Source organism: Pelodiscus sinensis, chromosome 2 (assembly GCF_049634645.1).
Source record: "Pelodiscus sinensis isolate JC-2024 chromosome 2, ASM4963464v1, whole genome shotgun sequence".
NCBI classification, from domain to species: domain Eukaryota; kingdom Metazoa; phylum Chordata; order Testudines; family Trionychidae; genus Pelodiscus; species Pelodiscus sinensis.
This window is the reverse complement of record NC_134712.1, coordinates 73,059,540-73,082,495: the sequence shown is the minus strand read 5'-3', so window position 1 is coordinate 73,082,495 and position 22,956 is coordinate 73,059,540. Positions and strand designations below refer to the sequence as shown.

The 22,956-nt window shown below is 42.5% G+C and overlaps 1 protein-coding gene across 1 annotated transcript in view; it reads left to right on the top strand.

Annotated features, from left to right (window-relative positions):
- Positions 1-16,959, top strand: part of DSG2 (desmoglein 2) — a 43,532-nt gene extending 26,573 nt beyond the window's left edge. Inside the window, exons 9-15 of the mRNA XM_025180007.2 lie at positions 901-1,160; positions 1,626-1,768; positions 3,218-3,445; positions 4,672-4,902; positions 6,141-6,265; positions 10,673-11,080; positions 12,814-16,959. Coding sequence (XP_025035792.2) covers positions 901-1,160; positions 1,626-1,768; positions 3,218-3,445; positions 4,672-4,902; positions 6,141-6,265; positions 10,673-11,080; positions 12,814-13,908 — 2,490 coding nt within the window. The 3' untranslated portion in view covers positions 13,909-16,959. The remainder of the gene's footprint in view (positions 1-900; positions 1,161-1,625; positions 1,769-3,217; positions 3,446-4,671; positions 4,903-6,140; positions 6,266-10,672; positions 11,081-12,813) is intronic.
- Positions 16,960-22,956: the final 5,997 nt, after the last annotated feature.

Sequence of the window (22,956 nt, the reverse complement as noted above, 5' to 3'; positions counted from 1 at the left end):
CACAAGTGGCCCTTTTAATTAGTCTCCCATGCTCTTTGCCGTAAGTGATGGTAAAACACTGTATGATCCAGTTATTAACCAGTCTAAGTTTACTAACCAATCAGGATGCTTTTGCTGTGTTGTTTTCTAATTAATTAATTTGTACAAATTTTTCCCCTGTCATAATGTTTAAATATGTATAGTAGTATAGTAAATTAAACACTGAATTCACATGACTCTGGTTCTTTAGGTTAATGTTGGCCAGTAATTTGACTACTGAACCACTGAGGTCTGAGTCTCACTGCTTTGGAGCCTGATTTTGCAGACTGTTGAGTATCCTTATTCCCCTCAAGTCAACATGAGTTGGGGATGCACAGTAACACTCAGCATATCAAGTAACTCTCGGTGCTTCAGTTTCCTTTTCTTTAGCTTTTGAATACAATGCTTATAACGTGGATTTATAAAGTGATTTAAGCCCTACAGATGAAAAGCATTTTTCAGTGTTAAATATGATAACGATGAGAGGGCAAAAACTAAAATATACAAAAGCATTCTACTTCTTCTTTCCAATTGTGACTCCTGGAGTAAGATCCTTTCCCTATGGCCAGGGGATACTGTTCTTTCCAAAGTCAGCAGCATGAAGCTCTTACCTTGAATTTATCCATACAAATAGCTAGATATTATATTCTTCTTCTATACACTGTTTGATAATACAGGACATTATATATTGAAAGGAGACTTGACAAGTTAAGTCATACTTCTCTTTCTGGCGCTGTCATTCTGGGACCTTTAGCTAGCCTTAATTTATTCATTTTTTAATAAAGAAAATGTGTAAAGTCTGAACATTTAAATATTAACTGGGTGTCAAATTCTGTGTTTACTTTTTGAATAAAGTTTAAGGTTTCTTTATGCTTTTTGTAGGAGCTCAATTATGAGGAAATTCAAAGCATGAGCTTGGGCATTGTTGTTACAAATAAAGCAGCATTTCACAAGTCAATTCAGAATAGCTACAAAGCAAAATCGATTCCAGTCACAGTTAAGGTGAAAAATGTGCTAGAAGGCCCTGTATTCAAACCCCACACAATGGTGATTAAGACAAGTGAGATTATAAAAATAAACCAAATTATTGGGACATTTCAAGCCTATGATGAAGACTCTTCAAAAGTAGCAGAAAATGTCAAGTAAGCATAATATTTTTAATAATTATCAGTGTTACTATTTATAGACTGTCATGCTAAATCTTTGTATCAAACAAGCATTACATTGAAATTATTTCTTAGTCATGCTGTTTGATAGATGTCTAATTACAGTCTAAATGAGATGGGCATTGTATATGGTCTTATGTAGAGTATGGACTTGAAAAAAAAATTTGTTTTTGTATTAGTTCATATGATGAGAAGTGCATCTCCCTATAGAAACAATCTGTATTAAGGTGTCCATTTAGTAAACCTACAAGTATGCCATTTGTGGTTTTTTACTGTGGATTGAGATTTAGGATGAAACATGTAGGGATCCCATATGAATGGAGATGATACATTGGTGTAGAGCAAATATTCAATTTGTGTTCGTGCACAGCAGCTTCCATTCCCTCCATCCCACAGTTGTCTTTCTAATTATAATGACATTTTTGTGTTTATTTCAAACAGATACCTCAAAGGATATGATAAAGATAATTGGATCATGATAGATTCCTCCTCAGCTGAAATCAAGTTTGTAAAAGTACCTGATTATGAATCCATTTATGTAAATAATGGTACCTACACTGTCACCATTCTTGCCATAACTCAAGGTAAGTTTTGAGGCATTAGCTTTCATGTCATATGTATTCATAAACCTTTCTTTACAAAATTTCATTCTTACTGAGGCCTCAACCTAATGTTGCATAGCAAAGGTGTGTCTGCACTGCAGCCATAGCTCAAAATAAGCTAAGCAATTTGTGTAGCTTATTTCACAACAATTTCAAAATAAGCTTATTTCGAAATTTGGTGCTGTCTACACAGCACTTATTTCTAAATAAATCACTATTCCAAAATGTCCCTTACTCCTCGTGGAATGAAGTTTACAGGGGAGTCGGAATAGCAAGCCCATTATATTTCAAAACAAGGGGTGTGCTCAAAAGACACGAAATAACACTGCAGTGTAGACGTAGCCCAAGAGAGCAAGCAGTCTGACCATCTGATCAGTACCCATGTAGGCCTAAATATTACAGCCTTCTGTTGATGAGCACTCCTATCAAAATGATAGCAAGCGCTCATCAACATAAACAAGGGCTGTATAGTCAACCCTTTTAATAGTGTAAAGGTCAGATTCTCTGGTATAAGCAGGCAGGGCTCCTTTGACTCCAGTATCTATGTAAATTGTGGTTACTTCCTTGTTCAGTTTGATATCCTTATGCATTCTAGAAATGCATCTTGGAGAAGTTTTTGTTGTAATTTTTAACACCACATACAAATATTAAAAGGTTTCTAACCGCTGCACTTTATTTTGGTTAGGGACTATAATCCATTTATTGAAAGGACTACATGCAAGGCATGTCTGTGTTCAGAACACGTGAAATTGAAATACTGCTTGTCAAAATGGAAGTGTTTAAATATTGCAGTATTATGAGGAGAAGACTTAACATCTCAATAGTTCTATTGCGGTTGAACATAATGCAAAAAGAACTGAAACACATTGTCTTTTTGCTTTTGATGTATGTGGTTAGTGTTCTCTTTGTATCTCATTTGTTGTTTGTAATGATTCTTTTAAACTATAGTTCTATTTTACTAAGACTAAGTCTACACTTAAACCATTAAAGCACTGCCATGACAGGACTTTTGGACCACCTTACCAGCTCTACTAGTGCTATATGTAAGCCACACCTAATTGGGGGGCCAATAGCCACCACTCCCCATGCTAGGAGCTCATTTACACTGGCACTTTACAGTGTAAAACTTGCTGCACTGGGGTGGGTGTGTTTTTTTTTCTCACCCCTGAGCCAAAAAGTGGCAGTGTAGACACAGCATTAGTTTTTAAAATATATTATATTTAAAATGTGTCACTATGCTGATATGTCTATAAATAGTAAGAGTTAAATCTTGGCCCCCTTAAAATCAAAGGCAGAACTACCTTTGACATCAGGATCAGGTCCTAAATTTGTAATTGTTATGCCTTTTATGCTCTGGAAAAAAATGTGAGTTTTTAAAAGCAAAAATGTATGCACACACAAGAATTTAAATTTGTACAATTATATTTGCAGATTACTCTAAGAAAACAGCCACTGGCACTATTGTAATTAAGGTTGAGGATATCAATGATAATTGTCCAATCATTTTGACTCCAGCACAAACAGTTTGTTCAGACGCAAAGTTCTTCAGTTTTACAGCTGAGGATCGAGATGCTTACCCAAACAGTGCTCCCTTCACATTTACTGTCATTGATGAGCCTGAAGGGACAGCAAAGAAATGGCTGATTGAAGGCGTAAATGGTAAGAAAAATATCAATTTGACTTACAAAAAATGTTTTGTTTACATTTTTGAGTTCTTTGCAGCTTTGTTTGTGTCATATTTTGCTAACCGTGGGCAGATGAGAATTTTAGGGTTTGATTCAGCCAAAAGCACCTCCACACCAGGAGACATAGCAACAGTTTAAAGTTAGTCTCCTCCCCGTCTTCCCCCCTTAATTTCTAATGGCCATAGAATACAGAATTACGTGTTTTGTGGTTGAAGTGATTCTGTAACCTATCCTATCACCTGTGATTGGGCTCTTGAGAGTGATGTTGATGCTAAATCCACTTCCCTCCCTCTTTCCGCATCACATTCAGGTGACTGAGGATCTTCCCAACAGGACTGAAGTTGCAGGCATATAATTGCAGTCAGCAGTCAGATCACATTCCTGACTGGCAGTTCAGTTCAAAAGTTGAGCTATAGAGAAAAAGAAAACTGCTTTGCACTCAGCACATCAACTGGATCCTTAATCCATTGTCCAAGATACTCTAATACTTTAGGGGAAGGAAGAGGACCCTCACAACAATATCCATCTGGTTGGGGAGTCTTACTCTACCAGAGTATATGCCCAATGTGAGATCGTTTCTGTTCTCTGATTTGAGTGAGGCAGGAGTGCCTACATTCACAGCCTTTTCTTTGACCCCATCACAATGTGATGAGCAAGACAGCCCCCCACTGCACACCCAAATACTTGTGCAGGCACTTAAAAGAAGTGATCCAGGTAAAGCAAGGAGTTCTTTTGCTCAACTGCTTGATGCTCCACTTCCTCACCCCTGAAGAGCTCTTCTCCATGATACCTATAGGGATATTCCTAGGAACCTGCTCCCACTTTCTCAGCACAATTGCAGTGTGTCCATTATGTCAGGGCCCTCCTAACCTTTTGAAAGTGGAAGAGGACTAGACACCTGTGACTCATTACAGAGATGAATGGTATTGGGAGTAGGGGGGGTTCATACAGATGATTCAACTTTTAACAAGGCTTTTCCACAGTCTCTAGAAATTAAAATAATCGTTGGTTATATTTTGCCACAGAGTGCGTCGTATATGATGATAATAGCAATTGGTATGATTAAAGTCAATTCTGTTGCATTGGTAGAATTCTGTTTTGCTTTTCTTTAGTAAGAGACAGTGATTTCTAACTTTCTCTCCACCCAATTCGTGTTTCACTGATTATGTTTTTCTTCACCGCAATCCTTTTCCCTCAAAGAAACAAGCATTCATCTGTTACTACCAGAAGATATAAAGCCTGGCACAAATCAAGTTCAAATGTTAGTGAAAGATATGAAAGGTCTAAGCTGTGCTGAAAAGCAGATCCTTACATTGAGTGTTTGTACGTGTGTGGATGGGGGTTCCTGCCAAGACAGACTCATCAACTCTTCAGTTGGGCTGGGAGCTGGAGCAATTGCAGTAATTATCCTGGCAATTTTATTATTGCTACGTAAGTAACTATTTTATATTAATTTTAGGCATTGATACATGTTCTATGAAATCCTGAGCCCACTGGAAACAGTGCCCTTCTCCACTACTCTAGCTCCTCCCCAAAATGTCAACTCTGTTTCTTTATTCCAACAACCCAACTAAAACACAGGCATTCGTGGGTGAAATCCTTTACTTTGGGAGTAGCAAGATGTTATGTATATTGAGGCAGCTATTTATAGCAAAAAAAAAAAAAAAAACCCAAAGCTGGAGGTAGTGGCCTTAATTGTATTAGGGCTCAGTTCAACAACTGGTGACTTTAGCACAGGGGTGGGCAAAAGTGCCTTCGCGGGCTGGATTCAGCCTGCCAAGTGGGTGGATCCGTCCTGCGCAGGCCCTGCTGCTCCCCCACCCCTCAGGCGCTAATTGATCTGGGGGCAGGGGAGCGTATGAAGCCTCCTCCCACCCTGCCAGGAGCACATGGTGCTTTGAAGCGCCGCACGCTGCTCTCAGGGAAGGAAAGAGGAGAGCGGAGGAGGCTTTGCGCATTCCCCTGCCCCTAGGCCCTAATTGGCGTAGGGGCAGGGGAGTGAGGGAAGTCTCCTCCCACGCCAGGGTCATGGGCACCTTGGGGAACTTGGGGTAGGGACAAAGGCACTCCCTCACCCCCAGACCAATCATAGTCTGGGGGTGGGGAAACCGGAAATATTTTGGCTACACCCCTTCCATTCGAGCCCCGCCCCTTCCACACGATGCCCTGCCCCTTCTTGTGTAGCCTGGGGCCAGTTCAAAAATTTCCAGAGTGGACCCCGGCAAAAAATTGCCCACCCCTGCTTTAGCAGAACTGCTTTCATGTACGCAATTAAGCACATGCATGAGTGTTTGCAGAATCAGAGCCATAGTACATATTCATTATCTACTGACCATAACTGAATAACCTCTGCATTAAATTGCTGAATTTCTGAAAACTGTGTGCATGCCCACACATGGTACAGGGGTTTATTGCTTAACTAACTACAAACAGAAATAGAGAGGTAGCCATGTTAGTCTGATCTTGGTAAAACAAAAGGAAAAAATATGTAGCACTTTAAAGACTAACAAGATGGTTTATTAGGTAATGAGCTTATTACCTAATAAGCCATCTTGTTAGTCTTTAAAATGCTACATATTTTTTTCCTTTTGTTTAACTACACATAGTTACCTAAAGGTGGTTTATGCTCTAGTTATCAATGTCTAATGATCCTTTCTGCTCCCCTACAGTTGTACCACTCCTATTGCTGTTGTGCCGTCATGGATCAGGTGCTAAAGGATTTACAGCAATACCTGACAATAGTGAAGAGATATTACGTAAATGGAACAATGAAGGGGCAGTACCTGAAAACAAGGCAAGTTTACTTTAGTCATATATTATTTCTCTTTTTTAAGCTAAGTATTTCAATTTCTCATTTGGAGTTGGTTTTAGATTGTGGTTGAGATTTCAAAATAGTGCATGGTATTTAGGCACATGCTAACATAAATTAATTAAAAAGTATGTGTGACTAAATTCAATATGCCACTCTGGAAATATCAACCAATGGGTGTATCTAGACTACAGGGGTTTTGGGGTTTTTTTAGAAGTGGCCTTTTTTCGAAAAAACTTCCCCTGCATCTAGACTGCTGCTGCGTTCTTTAGAAAGTAAATCAAAAGAACACAGCAGTTTTTTCAACCATGAAAATCTCGTTTTACAAGGAAGAATGCCTTTTTTCGAAAGCGCTCTTTCAAAAAAAGGCACCATGTAATGCAAACTGCTTTTTTGAAAGAGTATCAAGACTGCCTGGGTGCTCTCTCTGGAAAAAGCAGCTTGCTTTTTTGAAAATACTGGTTGTAGTCTAGACGCTCTTTTTTGAAATAGGCTTTTTCAAAAGTATCTTTCAAAAGAGGCTTGCAGTCTAGACGTAGCCGTAGTGTCTACACTGCAAAGGAAAAGAAAAGCAAAATAGTCAAGCAAATAGTGATTCTCACAGTTCAGGGCAATTGCACTGTATTTTTCCCTCAGGTTTCTGGCTCCCCAGCTATCATCTCTCCTGAGTGAAAACCTGCATCTCCTTCCCTTTCTTCCTCCTAACAGGTTTTTTTCTAGTCTTCATCGTTCCCAACCAATACTGTGTCTGTGCTTTGTTTTCTCCCCAAAAGCTGTGTCTGGTTGCAGTTGCTCACAGTTACAAGTTACCACAAGCTTTCCCTAAGCATGTACATTTACAGGGCTCGCCGCCCCTGCTCCCCCTGATCCATGCCCCCCCAGCTCTGTGCTGCCCATTCCCTGCACTGCCCCTAGACCCCGATCCCTCTGCCCCTCCCGTTCCCCACGTCCCATTACCCGTGCCTCCACCTCACCCTGCTCCTCCCGATAGCTGCGTCCGTCTGGCTCTGTGCCTCCCATTCCCTGTGCCACCTCCATATCCCCCCACTGTTCCCTGCACCCCTCTGGCTCTCTGCTGTCCCTGCACCCTGCTCCCCCTGTGGGTCAGGAGTGAAGGGTGCTTGTCTACAGGGAGGGGCTGGACAGGGCAGGGAAAAAGCTGCTGTGACCCAGCAGGAAGCGAAAGGGGGAGTTCACTTGAAGCGCCTTTGCCTTTATGGAAAAAAAAGAATGAAAATTCTATTTGCTATTTATGGGGCTAAAATGCCGGGACAAAAACAAAACAAAAAAAACCCCATTGTAAAATGCAAACGTGTAAAAGACGACAAAAAAAGGGGGGGCAGCCAAAAATGTTTTGCTTGGGGCAGCAAAAAACCTAGAGCTGGCCCTGGGAGAGGGGGAGGGGAAGGGGCTGGGCTGGGCTGTGGGGAGAGGAAAAATATGGGGAAGGGGCTTGTGCGGAGGGGAGGGGAGGGAAGGAGGTCAGGAGAAGAAGAAGAAGAAAGGGGAAGGCACCAAGGGACAGGGGTGCAGGAGAGACAAATGCCAGGGGGCCAAGTGCAGACAATGAGGAAAAGGGCAGGAGGAGAGGTGTCAGTGGGAGGGGGACAGGGTGATGCTGGGAGAGGAGAGGGTAAGGGCACTGTGGGCTAGAGGGGGGAGGAGGTGGTGCTGGGAGAAGGCTTGAAAGAAGGGGTGGGCATGAGGAAGGCGGGGATGGAGCAAGGCATGTGTGAGGGCACAGGGGCATGAGGAGAATGGGGGCAGAGGGTAGTGAGGGGGTGGGTATCAGGGAAAAAGGGGGTAGGAGCAGTGAGGGAAGGGGGAGGCACCAGGAGGGTGCAGGGCTAAGGGAAGGTGCAGATGCCAAAGGATTCTGGGGGTGAAGCAGAAGGGTAGACACCTGGGCTGTGTCCAGACTCAGGGTTTTTTCTGAAAAAAGTAGCCTTTTTTCGAAAAAAACTTCACCTGCGTCTAGACTGCAGCCGCGTTCTTTCGAAATTAAATCGAAAGAATGCGGCTTTTCTTTCGACGGTGGTAAACCTAATTCCACGAGGAAGAACGCCTTCTTTCGAAAGTGCTCTTTCGAAAGAAGGCGTTCTTGAAAGCAAACAGGCTTTTTAGAAAGAGAGCATCCAGACTCACTGGGTGCTTTCTTTCGAAAAAGCGGCTTGCTTTTTCGAAATTCCGCGTGCAGTCTAGACGCTCTCTTTCGAAAGAGGCTCTTTCGAAAGTATCTTTCGAAAGAGCCTCTTTCGAAAGAGGCTTGCAGTCTAGACATAGCCCTGCAGAGGAGGGACCAGCACCAGAGGAGAGAGGCAGGGCAAGTGTGTAGAGGGAGGTGTTAGAAGAGGGGATGAGGAGGGGTAGCTCACATGATCAGAGTAGGGCTACTGGAGGAGTGGGCACAGGGGGGAGAGAAGGGCTGGCGTAGGGGTGCAGGTCTCAGGAAGGCTGATGGCAGTGAGAAGGGCAAGAGTCAGGACACCAGAGGAGGTTGATGGGTTGGGGGGGGCAGCAGGCACCAGGGGAGCTGATGGAGCAAGAGGAGGAGACATGGAAGCAGAGAGAAAAGGTAGAGGTTTATAAGATATTTATTAATAACTTGGGTGATATTTATTATTAACTTATTAGTAATTACTGTTCTTATTCTTATTAGGAATTTATGCCATTAAAAAAACATTTTTTGTGGGGGAGGGTGGCGAGTCCCTTTTTTGTCTGGTGAGTAGGGTTTTCCATAATTTGTCGACCCCTGCTAATAAGTGTACCAGAGTTCACCACCCTTCCTCACATAACTCCAGTAGTGGCTCTGGTAAAAGTCACTCCTTCAAACCCTTCTGCAATGATTGGGCACCTTCCCCCAATCCTCACACCCGTCTACCTTGGACAAAAGGTCCTGTCTGTTTGGTGGACCAGAAATAAGGCCTTAAGACTCAATTTAAACTCAGGCTATTTATTCAGAAGCCCTTTGTTGGACTCTGGAGAATTCACTTTGAACCAGTATGTGCTAGCCTTTGCAGGTGTTGGTACTTCTAGGGATGTGTTACATCTTCAGTGACTTTGCCTAATCATCCCTCTGTTCTTAATTCCTGGAAGAGCTGTGATCGCCCTACCCCAAAGAACAGGGCAGGCAAAGAGGCCTCCACGGGCCAGATCTGGTCCGCCAAGTAGTTGGATCCAGCCCGCGGATGTCCTGCCTTGCAGGCCGGGGGCATGAAGCAAGAGACTTTGTGCGCTCCTCACGCCCCCCAGCCCTGATTTGCCTAGGGGTGGGGAGAGCTCGCAAAGTCTCCTCCTGCCCTGCAAGGGGGCGAGTGTCTAGAGGGAACCACCACCTGTTCAGAACAGCTCGTGGTTCTCTCTGGGGAGGGCAGAGGCAAAGACTTCACATGCTGTCCCACCCCCAGGCCAGTAAGGGTCAAAAATGTGTGAAGTGGCCCCCTGTCTAAAATTATTGCTCACCTTTGCCGTAGAATTATACACACTGGGAGATTTAAATCTATGTATTTATTTAGGTTTGACTGTATTTATTGCAAGAAATTGCCACATCTGCCATGATGTTGCTGTTTTGCTAAACAGAAAGTAGGGATGGAGAAGTACTGGTGCTTCCAATATACAAACCACAAAAGAGTTAAATATTTGCATTTGTAAGGGGAGAAGTGTCAGTTCCAATCTGTGGGTGTGTTAATGCAGCAGACAAAAGATGATGTATGGAGGGGCGCAAGTATGATTTAACTAAATTGGAAAGGAGGAGAAAGTGAGGGTAACAGTGAGTACTTGGCATGCAAGCCCCAGTTTGTCAATTACAGGAGGCTGAGGCTCAGGTGGGTTGGTGCAGGACCAGTAAGTAATTACTAACATGGGCATATTCTCTCCTGGAACTGGTAAATACCCAGGCGGAATCACTGGGCATGAGTTTCTCCTTAGAGCCTGCATCCTCCTTGGGAAATAGCAATATGTCCAAGCTGCCATGGGAGAGAAGACAGCCAGGCAGCATCACAGAGGGGCCTGCAGAGGCTATAGGATCTGAGGGCTTAAGGTGTGGCGTGAGATCACTCTCCTTTCTCACTGAAACGAGTATTTGGAAAATTTTTGCCAGAGGAAATTCCAGCAAGTTCACAATGTTTCTTACTTCCCTATCATTGGTTTTAACGGAGGATGATACCATATATCCCTAAACTGGCTTTTATAAGCTTCTTTGGCTACACAAATCATAAAGGCCATGCCCTTTTTCATGAGTATAGGTTCAGGCCCACAAGGCACTTTTGTAACAGCTCATTGAAACAATCATGCCAACTCCCTCCCTCCTGGACTCATCCTAGCACAACTGCTTAGAGAATTCCATGCGCAGCACAGAGCACATTTCACATTGTATTTTAATTGTTGTTTCAGGCACCCCTAAGCTTCATTGCTCCCCCCCCATTGAGCATTTCAGAAGCAAAGGGACGCAGTGGAGGAGCAGCAGTAGAGGCAGTTGGATCAGGAGGAAGCAGTTCTGTATCCCATATCAAAGAACACCATGCTAATTCTATCATCAATAGGAGATGGGAAGAGCAAAGATTCCTTTCTGGTGCAGACTATGGAGCTGGCGGGGCCACAAGGATGGGCGCTGGCGGGGCCACAACGATGGGCGCTGGCAGGGCCACGATGATGGGACCTGGCGGGGTCACGCCAATGGGAGCTGGAGGAACCATGGCGATGGGACCTGGCGGGGTCACGACAATGGGAGCTGGAGGAACCATGGCGATGGGAATTGAAGGGGCCATAAATGAAGAATTTTTGAGAGATTACTTCAATGACGTAAGAACCTTGTTTGAGACTATTCACATATTGATGTTATTGTTTTAAAACAAAGAAATCTTGTGGGAGCAAATTGTCAAAGGCTGTTAGTTCTATTTCAAACCTAAACATATTTTATCAGGATTGTTTATCTGATACACATTTTGTTTTAAAAGAAATTTTGTCTTCACAGTCTTATCTGCCATTTCTTCCTGGGCCCCAATCCAGCAAAACACATAACCATGGGTGTAATTTTGGCTTCAGTAGGAGAATTGTCACAAGTAAAGTTACACACCTTCTTAAGTCTTCGAAGGATCAGGTCTCTAGTGGTCAGGTGTGGCTCGAGGAGAGCTGCCAGCAACTGGCGCCCTAGGCGGAATGCGCGAATGGCGCCCCCGCCTCCATAGCCCTCAATGGCATGACGTCATAATTGGGCACTGCGTTAAACGCGGCACCGTAGGCAACTACTGAGGTTGCCTACATCCACAGGCCACCCCCTGCTAGTAGTATACAAATGCTACACATTTAAACCAGAATGCATTGCTTTCCAATTCCAGTGATTACACCTCAGAAATGACTTGAATACATCAGTAATCAGTGAGGAACAGTACCAATTTATTTTTCTAGCAAATCTGCAAAAGAATGAAGGGATATGTTTTTGAGGAGATGAGGAAGAGCCTAAATGGACACCAGTATAATAATAGTTGATTTACTTAAAAAACTGAAATATTTTTAAGGGCACGGACAACATTAAATCATTCCATAATAAATACAAACTGGTTTCAGCTACTGTCTCTCAACCCCACTGATAATTTCTGTGGGTTTAATCAAATTTTTCTATTTCTTTTACATTTTTTTTCTCCCCACCATCTATTGCTGTATGAAATACCCACATACAAACAGGAATCAGCAACTTGACTGGCACCAACTGTGCCATCTATGCAAATTGAAAAAGACAGAAATCTTCTTTTCTTCTACTGGCTTTCAGTTATAATACATTGAGGGAATATCTGTACTACAAGCTAGGGCTTATGATTCCTCTGCTCATGCACACTTATGGGTACTAGCTCTTCCCTACCTAGAATGAAAGTAAAGAGCAGTGTCGCCATGGTAGCATGGGTAGCTGTGCCAAGTACATACCCACCGGTTTCAGGCAAGTTTGTCATTGGCACAGCTCAGCCATGACACCACTGTCGCTACTCATGCTACCATGGCTACATGGCTATTTATACTCATCCTAGAACAATAAGATCTAGTGCAAGTATGTGTATGTTAGCGGGGCAATCACACCCGTAGCTCGTCATTTGGACTGGGAAGGGGAACCTAAGGTTCACGGGCTGGATGTGACCCCTGGCTTGCCTGGATCAGGCCCCTGAGTCTTGTGGCTCCCCCCACCAGCATTGGGGAGTCCATGCTGGTGCTCCAGCTCCCCCGCTTACCTCCTGTCGAGCTGGAGCTCTAGTGTGCAAATGTGGTGAGTATCTTTCTCCTTCTCGGTCGAGGCCACATCAGTGAGGCTTTGTTTGGGGGGTTTTTTTGCTTCTCAATTGTGTGTGGCCCCCGACTGATTTTTCTGTGGGTGTGCAGCCCTCAGCCCCCAAAAAGGTCCCCCCCTTGTCTAGAAATAGCTTTAGATAATAATAGCGAGTAAAAAATATTTCAGTAAAAATTCAGCTGTTTTTTTTTTAAGTTGGTAATGTGCCTATAACGTTTTGAAACAACATTGGTAACAGCTTTTGTTTCCTTTGTTTTAGAAAGCTGACACTTTTGCTGGTGAAGATGAAGCTCAGCTAGCGAAAGACTGTCTCTTGCTTTACTGTCAGGAAGAAGGAGACTCCCCACCTGGGTCTATTGGCTGCTGCAGCTTTATTGAGGATGACTTGGATGACCGTTTTCTGGATGATTTAGGAGATAAATTTAAGACCCTAGCAGATATCTGCCTGGGCAAACGTGCAGAGGTGGAAGTCAGCCAGCATAGTTCCCATGTGTTGAAAGACAGGAATACTAGGCCAGCAGTGAATGAGTCAGGTTTGCATCTTAACAATGCCTTGCCACAATTTTTAGATCAGCAAAGTGCTTTCAATTCAGAACATACCTATTCTTTCGACCCTAGCTTCCAACCACCTGAGCCTGTGCATAGAGTAAATGGTGTAGGTTCAGAAACTGTGACACGGAAGGCATTCACTGAAACACCTTATGCCCCTAGGGCAGGCCTGCAACAAGCTAGGCTTCCTGCTGATCCCTTGGCTAATAGCAATGTTATAATGACAGAAACATCCTATGCGACTGGCCCTACAACGCAACCCACCACCATCGTCCTTGATCCTCAATATAAGGAGAACATTCTTGTAACAGAAAGAGTGCTTGCTCCTGCTTCTGGTTTGCAGGGCATGTTAGACATCCCTGATTTGTCAAATAGACATAACGTTAGGGTAACCGAAAGGCTGATTAGGTCAGATGATACTATGCCTGGAGTCTTAAAAGTTCCCGACTTCCCTGATTCACAGTATGTTGTTGTAAGGGAGAGGGAGAGACTGCTTGTACCTAGTTCAAATCTAAAGGGCTCGCTAAGCATTCCCAATTTATCAGAAGGGCAGAATGTGGTGATAACTGAAAACTTGGTGACACCCACCTCCGGGCTGCAGGCTAGTTACACAACTCCAGCTCAGATTTCAGGGATGCAAAACATTAGAGGACAGACCACCCTCTCTGGACCTGGAAGGCAGGAGCATATACTAATCACAGACCCCCTACTTAACCAAACAGGCTTAGGTTTGGAGGATTCTTCTACCCTCGGTAAGTCTTCAAATATCACAAAATACAGCACTGTACAGTATACACGCTCATAATATATGTAATTCTCAGACAGCTCTGCTAGGCATCATTTATATCTGGATCAGCCACAACTTTCACTTCTTAAGCTTCAGAGGGGTAACTGAGTTAGTCTGTAACTGGAAAAATTTAAAAAACAACAAATAGTCTAGCAGCACCTTAAATACTAGCAAAACGTGGATGGTTTCATGAGCTTTCATGGGTACAATCCACTTCTTCAATCCAACTTCTTCACTTCTTAGTATCTCAAGAAATCAACTTCCTTGTGCTTTGAAAAATGACATGGATTTTCTTACAGCAGTTTCTGTAAATAAGAAATATGAGCTGGGGAAAAAACAGCTCACTTTACAAAGTTCTTAGTTAGACAGTTAATAGGAATAATGTTTCCTTGTTTCTTCCTCTCTACCACTGTATAATTCTTCACATTGATTGGTGAGAGCTAAGCCCATTACCCACGTGCAGAGTACGATATACTTAAAAAGCCAGAAAGGTCTCTAATGATCAACAAAAAATATTGTTAAACTAAATGTCTAGAACCATGGTTCCCAACACGGTGCCCCCGCTGGCCTGGGGCTGGCCTGGCCCCGGGCACATGACGCGCCGCTTTCAGGGAGCATCATGGTTGGGGACCACTTGCGGGGGGGGGGAGCGCCGGCCCCGGGCGCGCGGCACTTGCGGGGAGGGGCACCGGCCCCTGGCGCGTGGCTATGGGGGGGCCCCAGCACCGGGCATGCGGCTATGGGGGGGGGCCGCCCCCAGGCATGCGGCTATGGGGGGGGGCGCTCCCGGGCGCGCAAGTGTCCCCGCCCCCTGGTGCCCGGCAGGCGAACCGCCACGCCCCCTGGCGCGCGACAACCTCAAAAGGTTGGGGACCACTGGTCTAGAAGATAGGAGACAAACAGTTCATAAAGTATCTTGGAGGAGCTCTGGAACTTAGTCATCAATTTCATTCCCTTTCATCTAAAAGGACCAGAAACAACTTTTCCTGACAGAGGTGAGGGACTGTATATCGCAGGCTGCAGCAAATTTTACAAATGGCGGAATTTGTCAGTATTTTCAGAAATACTTTGAGTCAGATACTGTGAGATTTAGTCCTCACATGTTTCTGTGAGGTGCACACTGCCTCATACCTGTTCTTCAGAATGTATTCCAAAGAACCAATAGGTATGCCATATGTACACCTCATGTAGGAGACCAGATATTTTGACATCTAATCTGAATTTTGATTTCTTCTCCCACCTTTCATTTACATATTTACCTTTTAAGGAATATTTTAATACCACAGCCTTGAAAATAACTAAACTTGAAAAGATAAAACTGTTGAACAAGTTGCCTTGAAAAAAATAATTTCCATCTTGTGTCTGTGAATTTTGGTTGTAGTTATGGTGTAATGCTTACATTGTAAAATCAAAAGGAAAATTTCCCTGCAGTGATTCCAGTCCAAGTACCAAGAAAAATGTGCCTTTACAAATGAGAATTTGTGTTGCAATGTTTCCTCAAGCCTTTTAAATAATTTGTGGATCTTGTCTGTGGAGATCTTCTTTCTCTTTCTCCTTTAAAATGTGCAACACGTTAGGCCAAAAAAAAAAAAAAAAAAGGCTAAGGCCTGCCAAGCAGCCAAACCTGTTGTGTTCCCAGAAATGCTGCTTATGGAACTCACAGGGAGGATACCTATCAGCATTTCATATCATTCAAAGCAGTACTTGCACCTTGGCGCAGAGTTTGTAGAGTAAGTAGCAAGACAGCTGAGATGCCTGCAGAGCACCAGGTTTGATGTAATGCACATAAGCATTTAATCATCCATATTTTGCTAACTTTTATTGGTCACTAAATAACATATGAAACAAGCACAGCTTTCCCTCTTTCTACCACTGTGAGCAAAGATGTAGGACTACTGTTAGACATAATTGAGATGACTTAGACAGTTTAGGACCTGGTTTGCAGATGCAATTAGGTAAGTCACCTAAATTGTGTTGTGAAATTGCAGACACAAAATTGGAGGTGCAAATTGCAATTTGGCATCAAGAGCCAGATTTTGCTTCCACTGAAGTCAGTGCTTAAATTCCTGCTGACTTTAATGCTGCATGCTTATCTTTGGTGAGAAAAGAGGGTGCTCACTACAATTTGTATAGAACTTCCAGTTAATCATTTCATTTTTTGTCTTGATATTTAAATGTTGGAAAAAGGTAAAACACAGTTACTCATTACAAGAAAGGGAAAGTAATGTATATATCTGAGTGTGTAAATATTTATTTTTATGAAATTTGGGAAAACCCAAATAGATTTTAAACAAAAATTCAAGGTACAAGGTGCTATGAATAGGGGAAAAGCACCATAATGTCTTTTGGCATTGTTATGACAGTAAAAATATTATGAGTATTGTTAATTACCATTTCATATCTATGTATTAAGGCCCTACACTTGCATACACTTTTACCTGTGAAATATATGGGACTGCTCTTAGTGGTTAAATGAAGCACGTGTATAAGTGTGTGAAGGACTGGGGCCTTCAACTGCAGAGCCAGGATGTGATTCTGATTATTACTTTTCAGTTTCACTTTAATTCTAATCAAATATTCATGTGATTGTATTGCTATGTAGCACCATATTATTTTCTGCCTGAAATGTTTTTGAACAGAGAGGTATTGGAAACAGGAGGGGAAAATACCAAAAAATGTATAGAAAGCAATTCAAAACTGTAACTTGTATTATGTATAAATAGGAGGGGGGAATATGAAAATGAGAACTATGGACTCTGTTCAGCAAAGGGTATGTAAGCATGCCAAATTTGAGCAAGTGGGTAGTTCTATTTAAGTCAGTGAAAATACTCATGTGCTTAATTTTGGCACATGCTTAAGTACCTTGCTGAACTGAGGTCTATATCTCTGGGTTTAATTTTTAAAGTCTATGGTATAGACTTGTATTTCACTCCAAGCATGATTTTTTAATGGAAAGCTCCTTTTTTTCCTACTTGTAGAGAAAATAGCTTTATACTGGTTTTATACATGACCTACTTTGCAGTGATTTCTGTATTTTTATGGAACTTCAAATAAAGGGAAATGTTGAGATTTTCTGTTTCACTATTTAATTGGTTTATAATACATCAGAACAAAAATATCAAGTCTTTAGTATCCTGTTTTTGTTTTTTATTCTTTCATCTTAAAATAATGAGTGCTGGGATTTTCAAAGGTGAAAAGTGAACAGTGCCCAAGTCTCAGTGAAACTCAGTTGGGCCGAACTGAATGTCTGAATCAATTAGATGCTTTTGAAAATCTCATGCTACCTAGTTAAAGCGACGAGGAGTCCTGTGGCACCATATAGACTAACTGAAGTGTAGGAGCATAAGCTTTCGTGGGCAAAGACCCACTTCTGACGAAGTGGGTCTTTGCCCACGAAAGCTTATGCTCCTACACTTCAGTTAGTCTATAAGGTGCCACAGGACTCCTCGTCGCTTTTGCAGATTCAGACTAACACGGCTACCCCTCTGATACATGCTACCTAGTTGTTAACACTACTACTGATCCAGAATCTGCAGATGACAACAAAATGCTGCATATTGATTTTCATGGGTTTTACATCTATATAGCATATCTACATAGCAATCTTACATCTTCAGCACCCTTTATAAACATTAACTTTTCATCATAACACCTACCAAGGTGGGCATTATCTTCCAGTTTACAGCTAAGGAAATTGTCACAAAGACTTGACATAATAGATAGGATCACAAAACAGAAGGTCCTGCTACCTCTGTGTGTGTGTGTGTGTTCATTCTGAATTGCAGCTTGTCATCACTTTCTCAACAATTATCATACAGGATCTTGAGACCGATGCTATGAAGAGCTCACTTACATTTAATTTTAAATTAACTCGTTTATCAGCTTGATTCACTCAATCAGAAATTAGGGATGGAAAAGGATGCTGATATACTTCTCAAAGTTCACAATTGCAACATCTAACCAAAATTCTGTCTTTAGGGTTTTTTTCCAAGAGTTCTATGTATAATTATTAACTTACTCGGTTTTCTATTAAAGTTTTATTTACTTTTCTGTACTCCAGATGTGTGTGCATCTGTTATGTAAAGCAGATACTATGTGTCTAAAGATAGTGTGGAGTCAGGAATAAGGGAATTTGTGTGCAGCCATCTTAGTCTTGTTAGCAAGAGAGCAAGAGTCAGGCTAATTCTGACTCTTGACAACACGAGAGCTGTAATAAGACGCTGCCTTCCCCTCTATACGGAGATAAGGATGGGATGCTGACTCCAGTGAGAACCTTGAAGATAAGGTAGAATCTGGGAGGAACTAAGAGATAATTGTCTACCCATTGTCGCATGTAATGGGAAAGTATATAAGCTGCTTCATAACTGTTTGTATTTGAAGATCTGCCCGGGGGGGCGGGGAGGTCCCCCGTCCGAATCAGGCTTCCCTTGCAATATTGCTCAAATAAACTGTCTCTGGCTACTTGTTGCTTATAAATGCAGAGTGAACACTTGTTTTCTTCCACAATAGAAAACTTTCAAGTTATTTCCATCTTAACTTAAAGTGTTATCTGGGAGACACTTTATCTGTGGTTTAGTCTGAAAGATGAAGCCCTGACAATGTAACACTGTATGTTTTGTAGGTCTTTGATTTTACTTTTCATTAAAGTGTTGGACGAAATTATTAAAAAATTGTTGGCAATACTTGGCGAGAAATACCAATGTAAGTACTTTCCTACCTCAAAGGAGTGGTGTAAGAATTAATTCATTTAATGTTGGGGAAGTGCTTAGAGAAGACAGTGATAATGGCCCTATAAGCAGATATACTGTCCTCTAATATGTCATTAGTCCAAGGCTACGTCTACATTGGCATGATTTTGTGCAAGAACTCTTTTGCGGAAGAGTTCTTGTGCAAAAACTCTTCCAGAAGAGGGCATCTACACTGGCATGTGCCTTTGCTCAAGAGATGTGCTTTTACGTAAGAGCATCTGTGCCAGTGTAGATGCTCTCTTGCCCAAGAAAGCTCTAATGGCCATTTTAACCATAGGGCTTTCTTGCGCAAGAAATTCATGTTGCCTGTCTACACACACTGGCCTCTTGCACAAGATCAGTTGCACAAGAGGGCTTATTCCTGAGTGGGAGCATCATAGTTCTTGTGCAAGAAGCACTGATTTCATACATTAGAACGTCAGTGTTTTTCCGCAAGAACTCGCGGCCAGTGTAGACAGGCAGCAAGTTTTGGCACAAAAGCGGATGCTTTTGCTCAAGATCATGCCAATTTAGACAGCCCAAGAGAGTTTAAACTTCATTCCTGGTTCAAACACCTTTTATGAATCATTAACCAAGGAATGAATTTTTTTTCCGTTGTTTCATCACAAGGACATTTTCATAGCTTAGCTTTGGGTTTCGTTTACTAAAGATAACAATCTTAAAAAAAATAAGAGGACTGGTTAAATACTATGTCAAAGCTGAATATGATTATAAATGTCTATTTCTTAGTTACTTTTTCCAAATCATACACTGCCCATTGTAGTACAGTCTAGTGACATCCCTCTATTCACATGAAGAAGCTTTCTCGTGCAAATTTCAAGCAACGTATATTTTAAAATGAGATAATTGATTTTATGGGTAACAAAATTACAAATTTGATCCAATAATTCAAGGGAAAAATTATTAAAAACAACTAGGAGGACCATGTTTATATACACAACAAAATGCCACCTCTCTGAACACCACTAGCTGTACTGTAGATGAAGAGATAACATTTCAAAAACTGTTTATTGCCTATATTAGACATCAAGACAGCTATGAAATAAGTATACTTACACCCATCACTCCCTGTCATCACGTGAATACCTTAATGTCAAGGTGGATGTAGAGCTTTAATAGTAAAGACAAGGGATAACATCCTGTCCATATATACTGGGAATTTTGCCATTGACTAGTGGGTACTGTATTTCACCCAAGGAGTCCAAATGTAATGAGGATGGTGACAAAGTCAGAGAAGGTATTTGAAAAAGGGAAGGATTATGATGATCTTTCAGTCTTAGAAGCAAGCGAAGTTGATTTTTGCAGCTGCATTTTCACTGAGTTGAAGAAAAAAGGCAACAAGGTCAGAGTGCGTACGTTATCATAGACAAGAAGAGAAATATATGGCCTGGATATGGGGTTTTGCAGAGGAAAAAGAAAGAGGGATTTATTGGGGAAATGTTACACAGAGAAAATTAGAAGGATTTCATGACAATGTCAGTACTGGGGAAGGGAAAGACTGCAGCATGGATAAGAGTTCAGGGAGTTTTTTTACTAGGGGAACTGAAAGCCAAATTTGACCTACGCTATTATCGGCAGATGACTGGAGACTTTCATGCAGACACTACTGATTGAGTATGTTTCCTGAAATACACAGACATTCAGAGCAGCTAAGCCACTTTGTATAAGAAGATTTTAGGCCAAACTGTATTTTCCTTGGCTCCGTCTACACTGGCGTGTTCTTGTGCGAAAACAGCCGCTCTTGCGCAAAAACATGCCGTCTGTCTACACTGGCTGTGCGTTATTGCGCAAGTAAACTGACGTTGTACTGGAGAAAATCAGGGCTTCTTGCATGAGAACTCTGACACTCCCTCTCAGGAAGAAGCCCTCTTGCGCAAGAGCTCTTCCAGAAGAGGCCAGTGTAGACAGGCAACATGAATTTCTTGCATAAGAAGCCCCTATAGTTAAAATGGCCATCGGAGATTTCTTGTGCAAGAGAGCGTCTACAGTGCCATGGATGCTCTTGTGCAAAAGCACATGCCAGTGTAGACGCGTTCTTGTGGAAGAGTTTTTGTACAAGAACTCTTCCACAAAAGAGTTCTTGCACAAGAAGCTGCCAGTGTAGATGTAGCCTTTTAAAAGTCACAGTAACATTATTGGACAGCTGCTCCAAGGGAGTGGTGATACTGCCATTTTTCTTTCACCTACAATTAGTAAATATCTCCGTGTTGTAACTATTGATAAAGGCTGATATTCAAATGGTTAAAAAAAAGTTTACCGTATACTAGCTCAGACCTATGCCCTGGTAGCCAGTGGAAGATTTGCTATTGATTTCAATGGAAGCAGACTACCTATATGCCCGCTGGTCTCTCACAAGCAGAGGTTGTAAGGTATTTTGCCATGCTGGTTTTCTAACGAGAACAAATATTCAAACTCTGGTTGGACTGGTTCAGGGAATGTTGCCAAATCTGCAGCCTCCAGGCCACAGGGACACTTTCCCCTCTCAGACCAGTGCAATTCGACATGGTCACATTGTCTCTTAATCATGCTGAAGGGCTACGGCGCATGGGATACAAACTCCTCTGCACTGAATGAGAGTTTTGTGGGTTTAATATTTGGAGGCATCTGTGGAAACCAGGAGGTCTCATCTTCTGTCTTGCCTCCCCCTTTCCCATCACAGCCACATGGCTCTCTGCTTCCCACTGTAATATGCTCTTCCCATCGGCAGGTATGGTAGAACCACTTGGGATATGTCTACATTGCAGTGTTTTTCTGGAAAAACAGCAGTTTCTCTAGAAAAACTACACTTACATCCACACTGCAATTGCATTCTTTCAACAAAGTCAAAAGAACAGAGGGGTTTTTCCGACAGTGGTAAACCTCTTTCTAGGAGGAAGAAGCCTTTTTCCGAAAAAGTTTTTTTTGGAAAAAGGCATGTGTGGATGTAGAAGAAGGAATTCTTTCGAAAGACGAGGCCTCCAGGAAATAACATAGGTGCCCTGGTGGCTACTCCATCCATATTAATCACAGCTTAAATGCGAGATAGGTCCAATCAATGGGGACGCTCTCTTTCAAAAAAAAGTTTTTCCAGGAGATCTCTTCCAGAAAAGCTTCCGAAAGTAGCCTGCAACCTAGACATAGGCTTGGGGCAGGTGAGCAGGCAGAAGGCTCATCACTGAATCTGGGACACTGTAGCTGAGTGCCCCCATTCAATGGCTGTGCAGAGGGTCCGGTATCAGTCAGAACTAGCCCTGCTCACTGGAGATCAGTCTGAGACACAACTCTGCGTATTTGACGGTTCTATTTTAATCACCATTAATCATGTAAATCAGCATTTAAACTGAAACCATTTCCTGAAGTAGAGCAAGCATTTGGGGAAAATGCATAGTGACTTAACACCACTAGATGGCACCCAGTTATTGCACTTACAGAAGACAAGACTCAGGTTATGTCTACATTGCAGAGCTTTTTTGGAAAAAGGTATGCAACTCGTGGTTCACAATTTGCCTATCTTTTTTCAGAAGAGGCTTTTCTGCCATTTGGCCCATCCACACAGGGCCAAATGTGGGGAAAAAACCTCCTCTTTCAGAAGAGCCCTTTTTCCTCCTAAAATGAGAAATACAGGGCTTCCGAAAGAACGCACCTGCTTTTTCGGAAAATGATCTGAAAAAGTAGACACATTCCCTGGATGCAGCTGAGTTTTTCTGGGATACCTCTGCAGTGTAGACATAGCCATACTGTAATCCAGATATATATTTTACAAAGTTTGTGAGTCTGTCCATCCATCTTTCTGTGAGGCCATTTGTTCAGCACAGCCACAGCCCCCCACCCCAGCCCACCCTCCAAGGGCCTTACCTGAGCCCCGCATCTCTTGTCATGAACCTTCTCCGGACCTAACCTCTGCCCTCAGAATACCACCTCTCAGCCCCCTTCCATGACTCCTGCACCCCTAACCCCTACCCTGAGCCCAATACCTAACCTCCTGCTCTGACTTCAGCATTCTGCCCTACTATTTGCTCTAAGCCTTCTACCCCTGCCCTGAATCCTGTGCCCCCTGCCACGAAGGACCTGAGCAATGCCAGGTAAGTCTTCTAGTTGCAAATAATTGACAACAAAAGTAGATCAGATACAAGCTTATACATATTACTGAATGAAATAAGCCTGTAAAAGTTTTTATCACATGCAGCTACAAGTACATCAATTTACTCAAAAATGCCGGTGAAGGATGGTCACAGAAAGCAACTGAAAAAAGCCACCCTGACCCAATACAATATTAGGAGCTGCAGGGGCAGATGACCGTTTTGCGGGGCTCCGGGCAGCATAATTTCGCGGGGGCCCC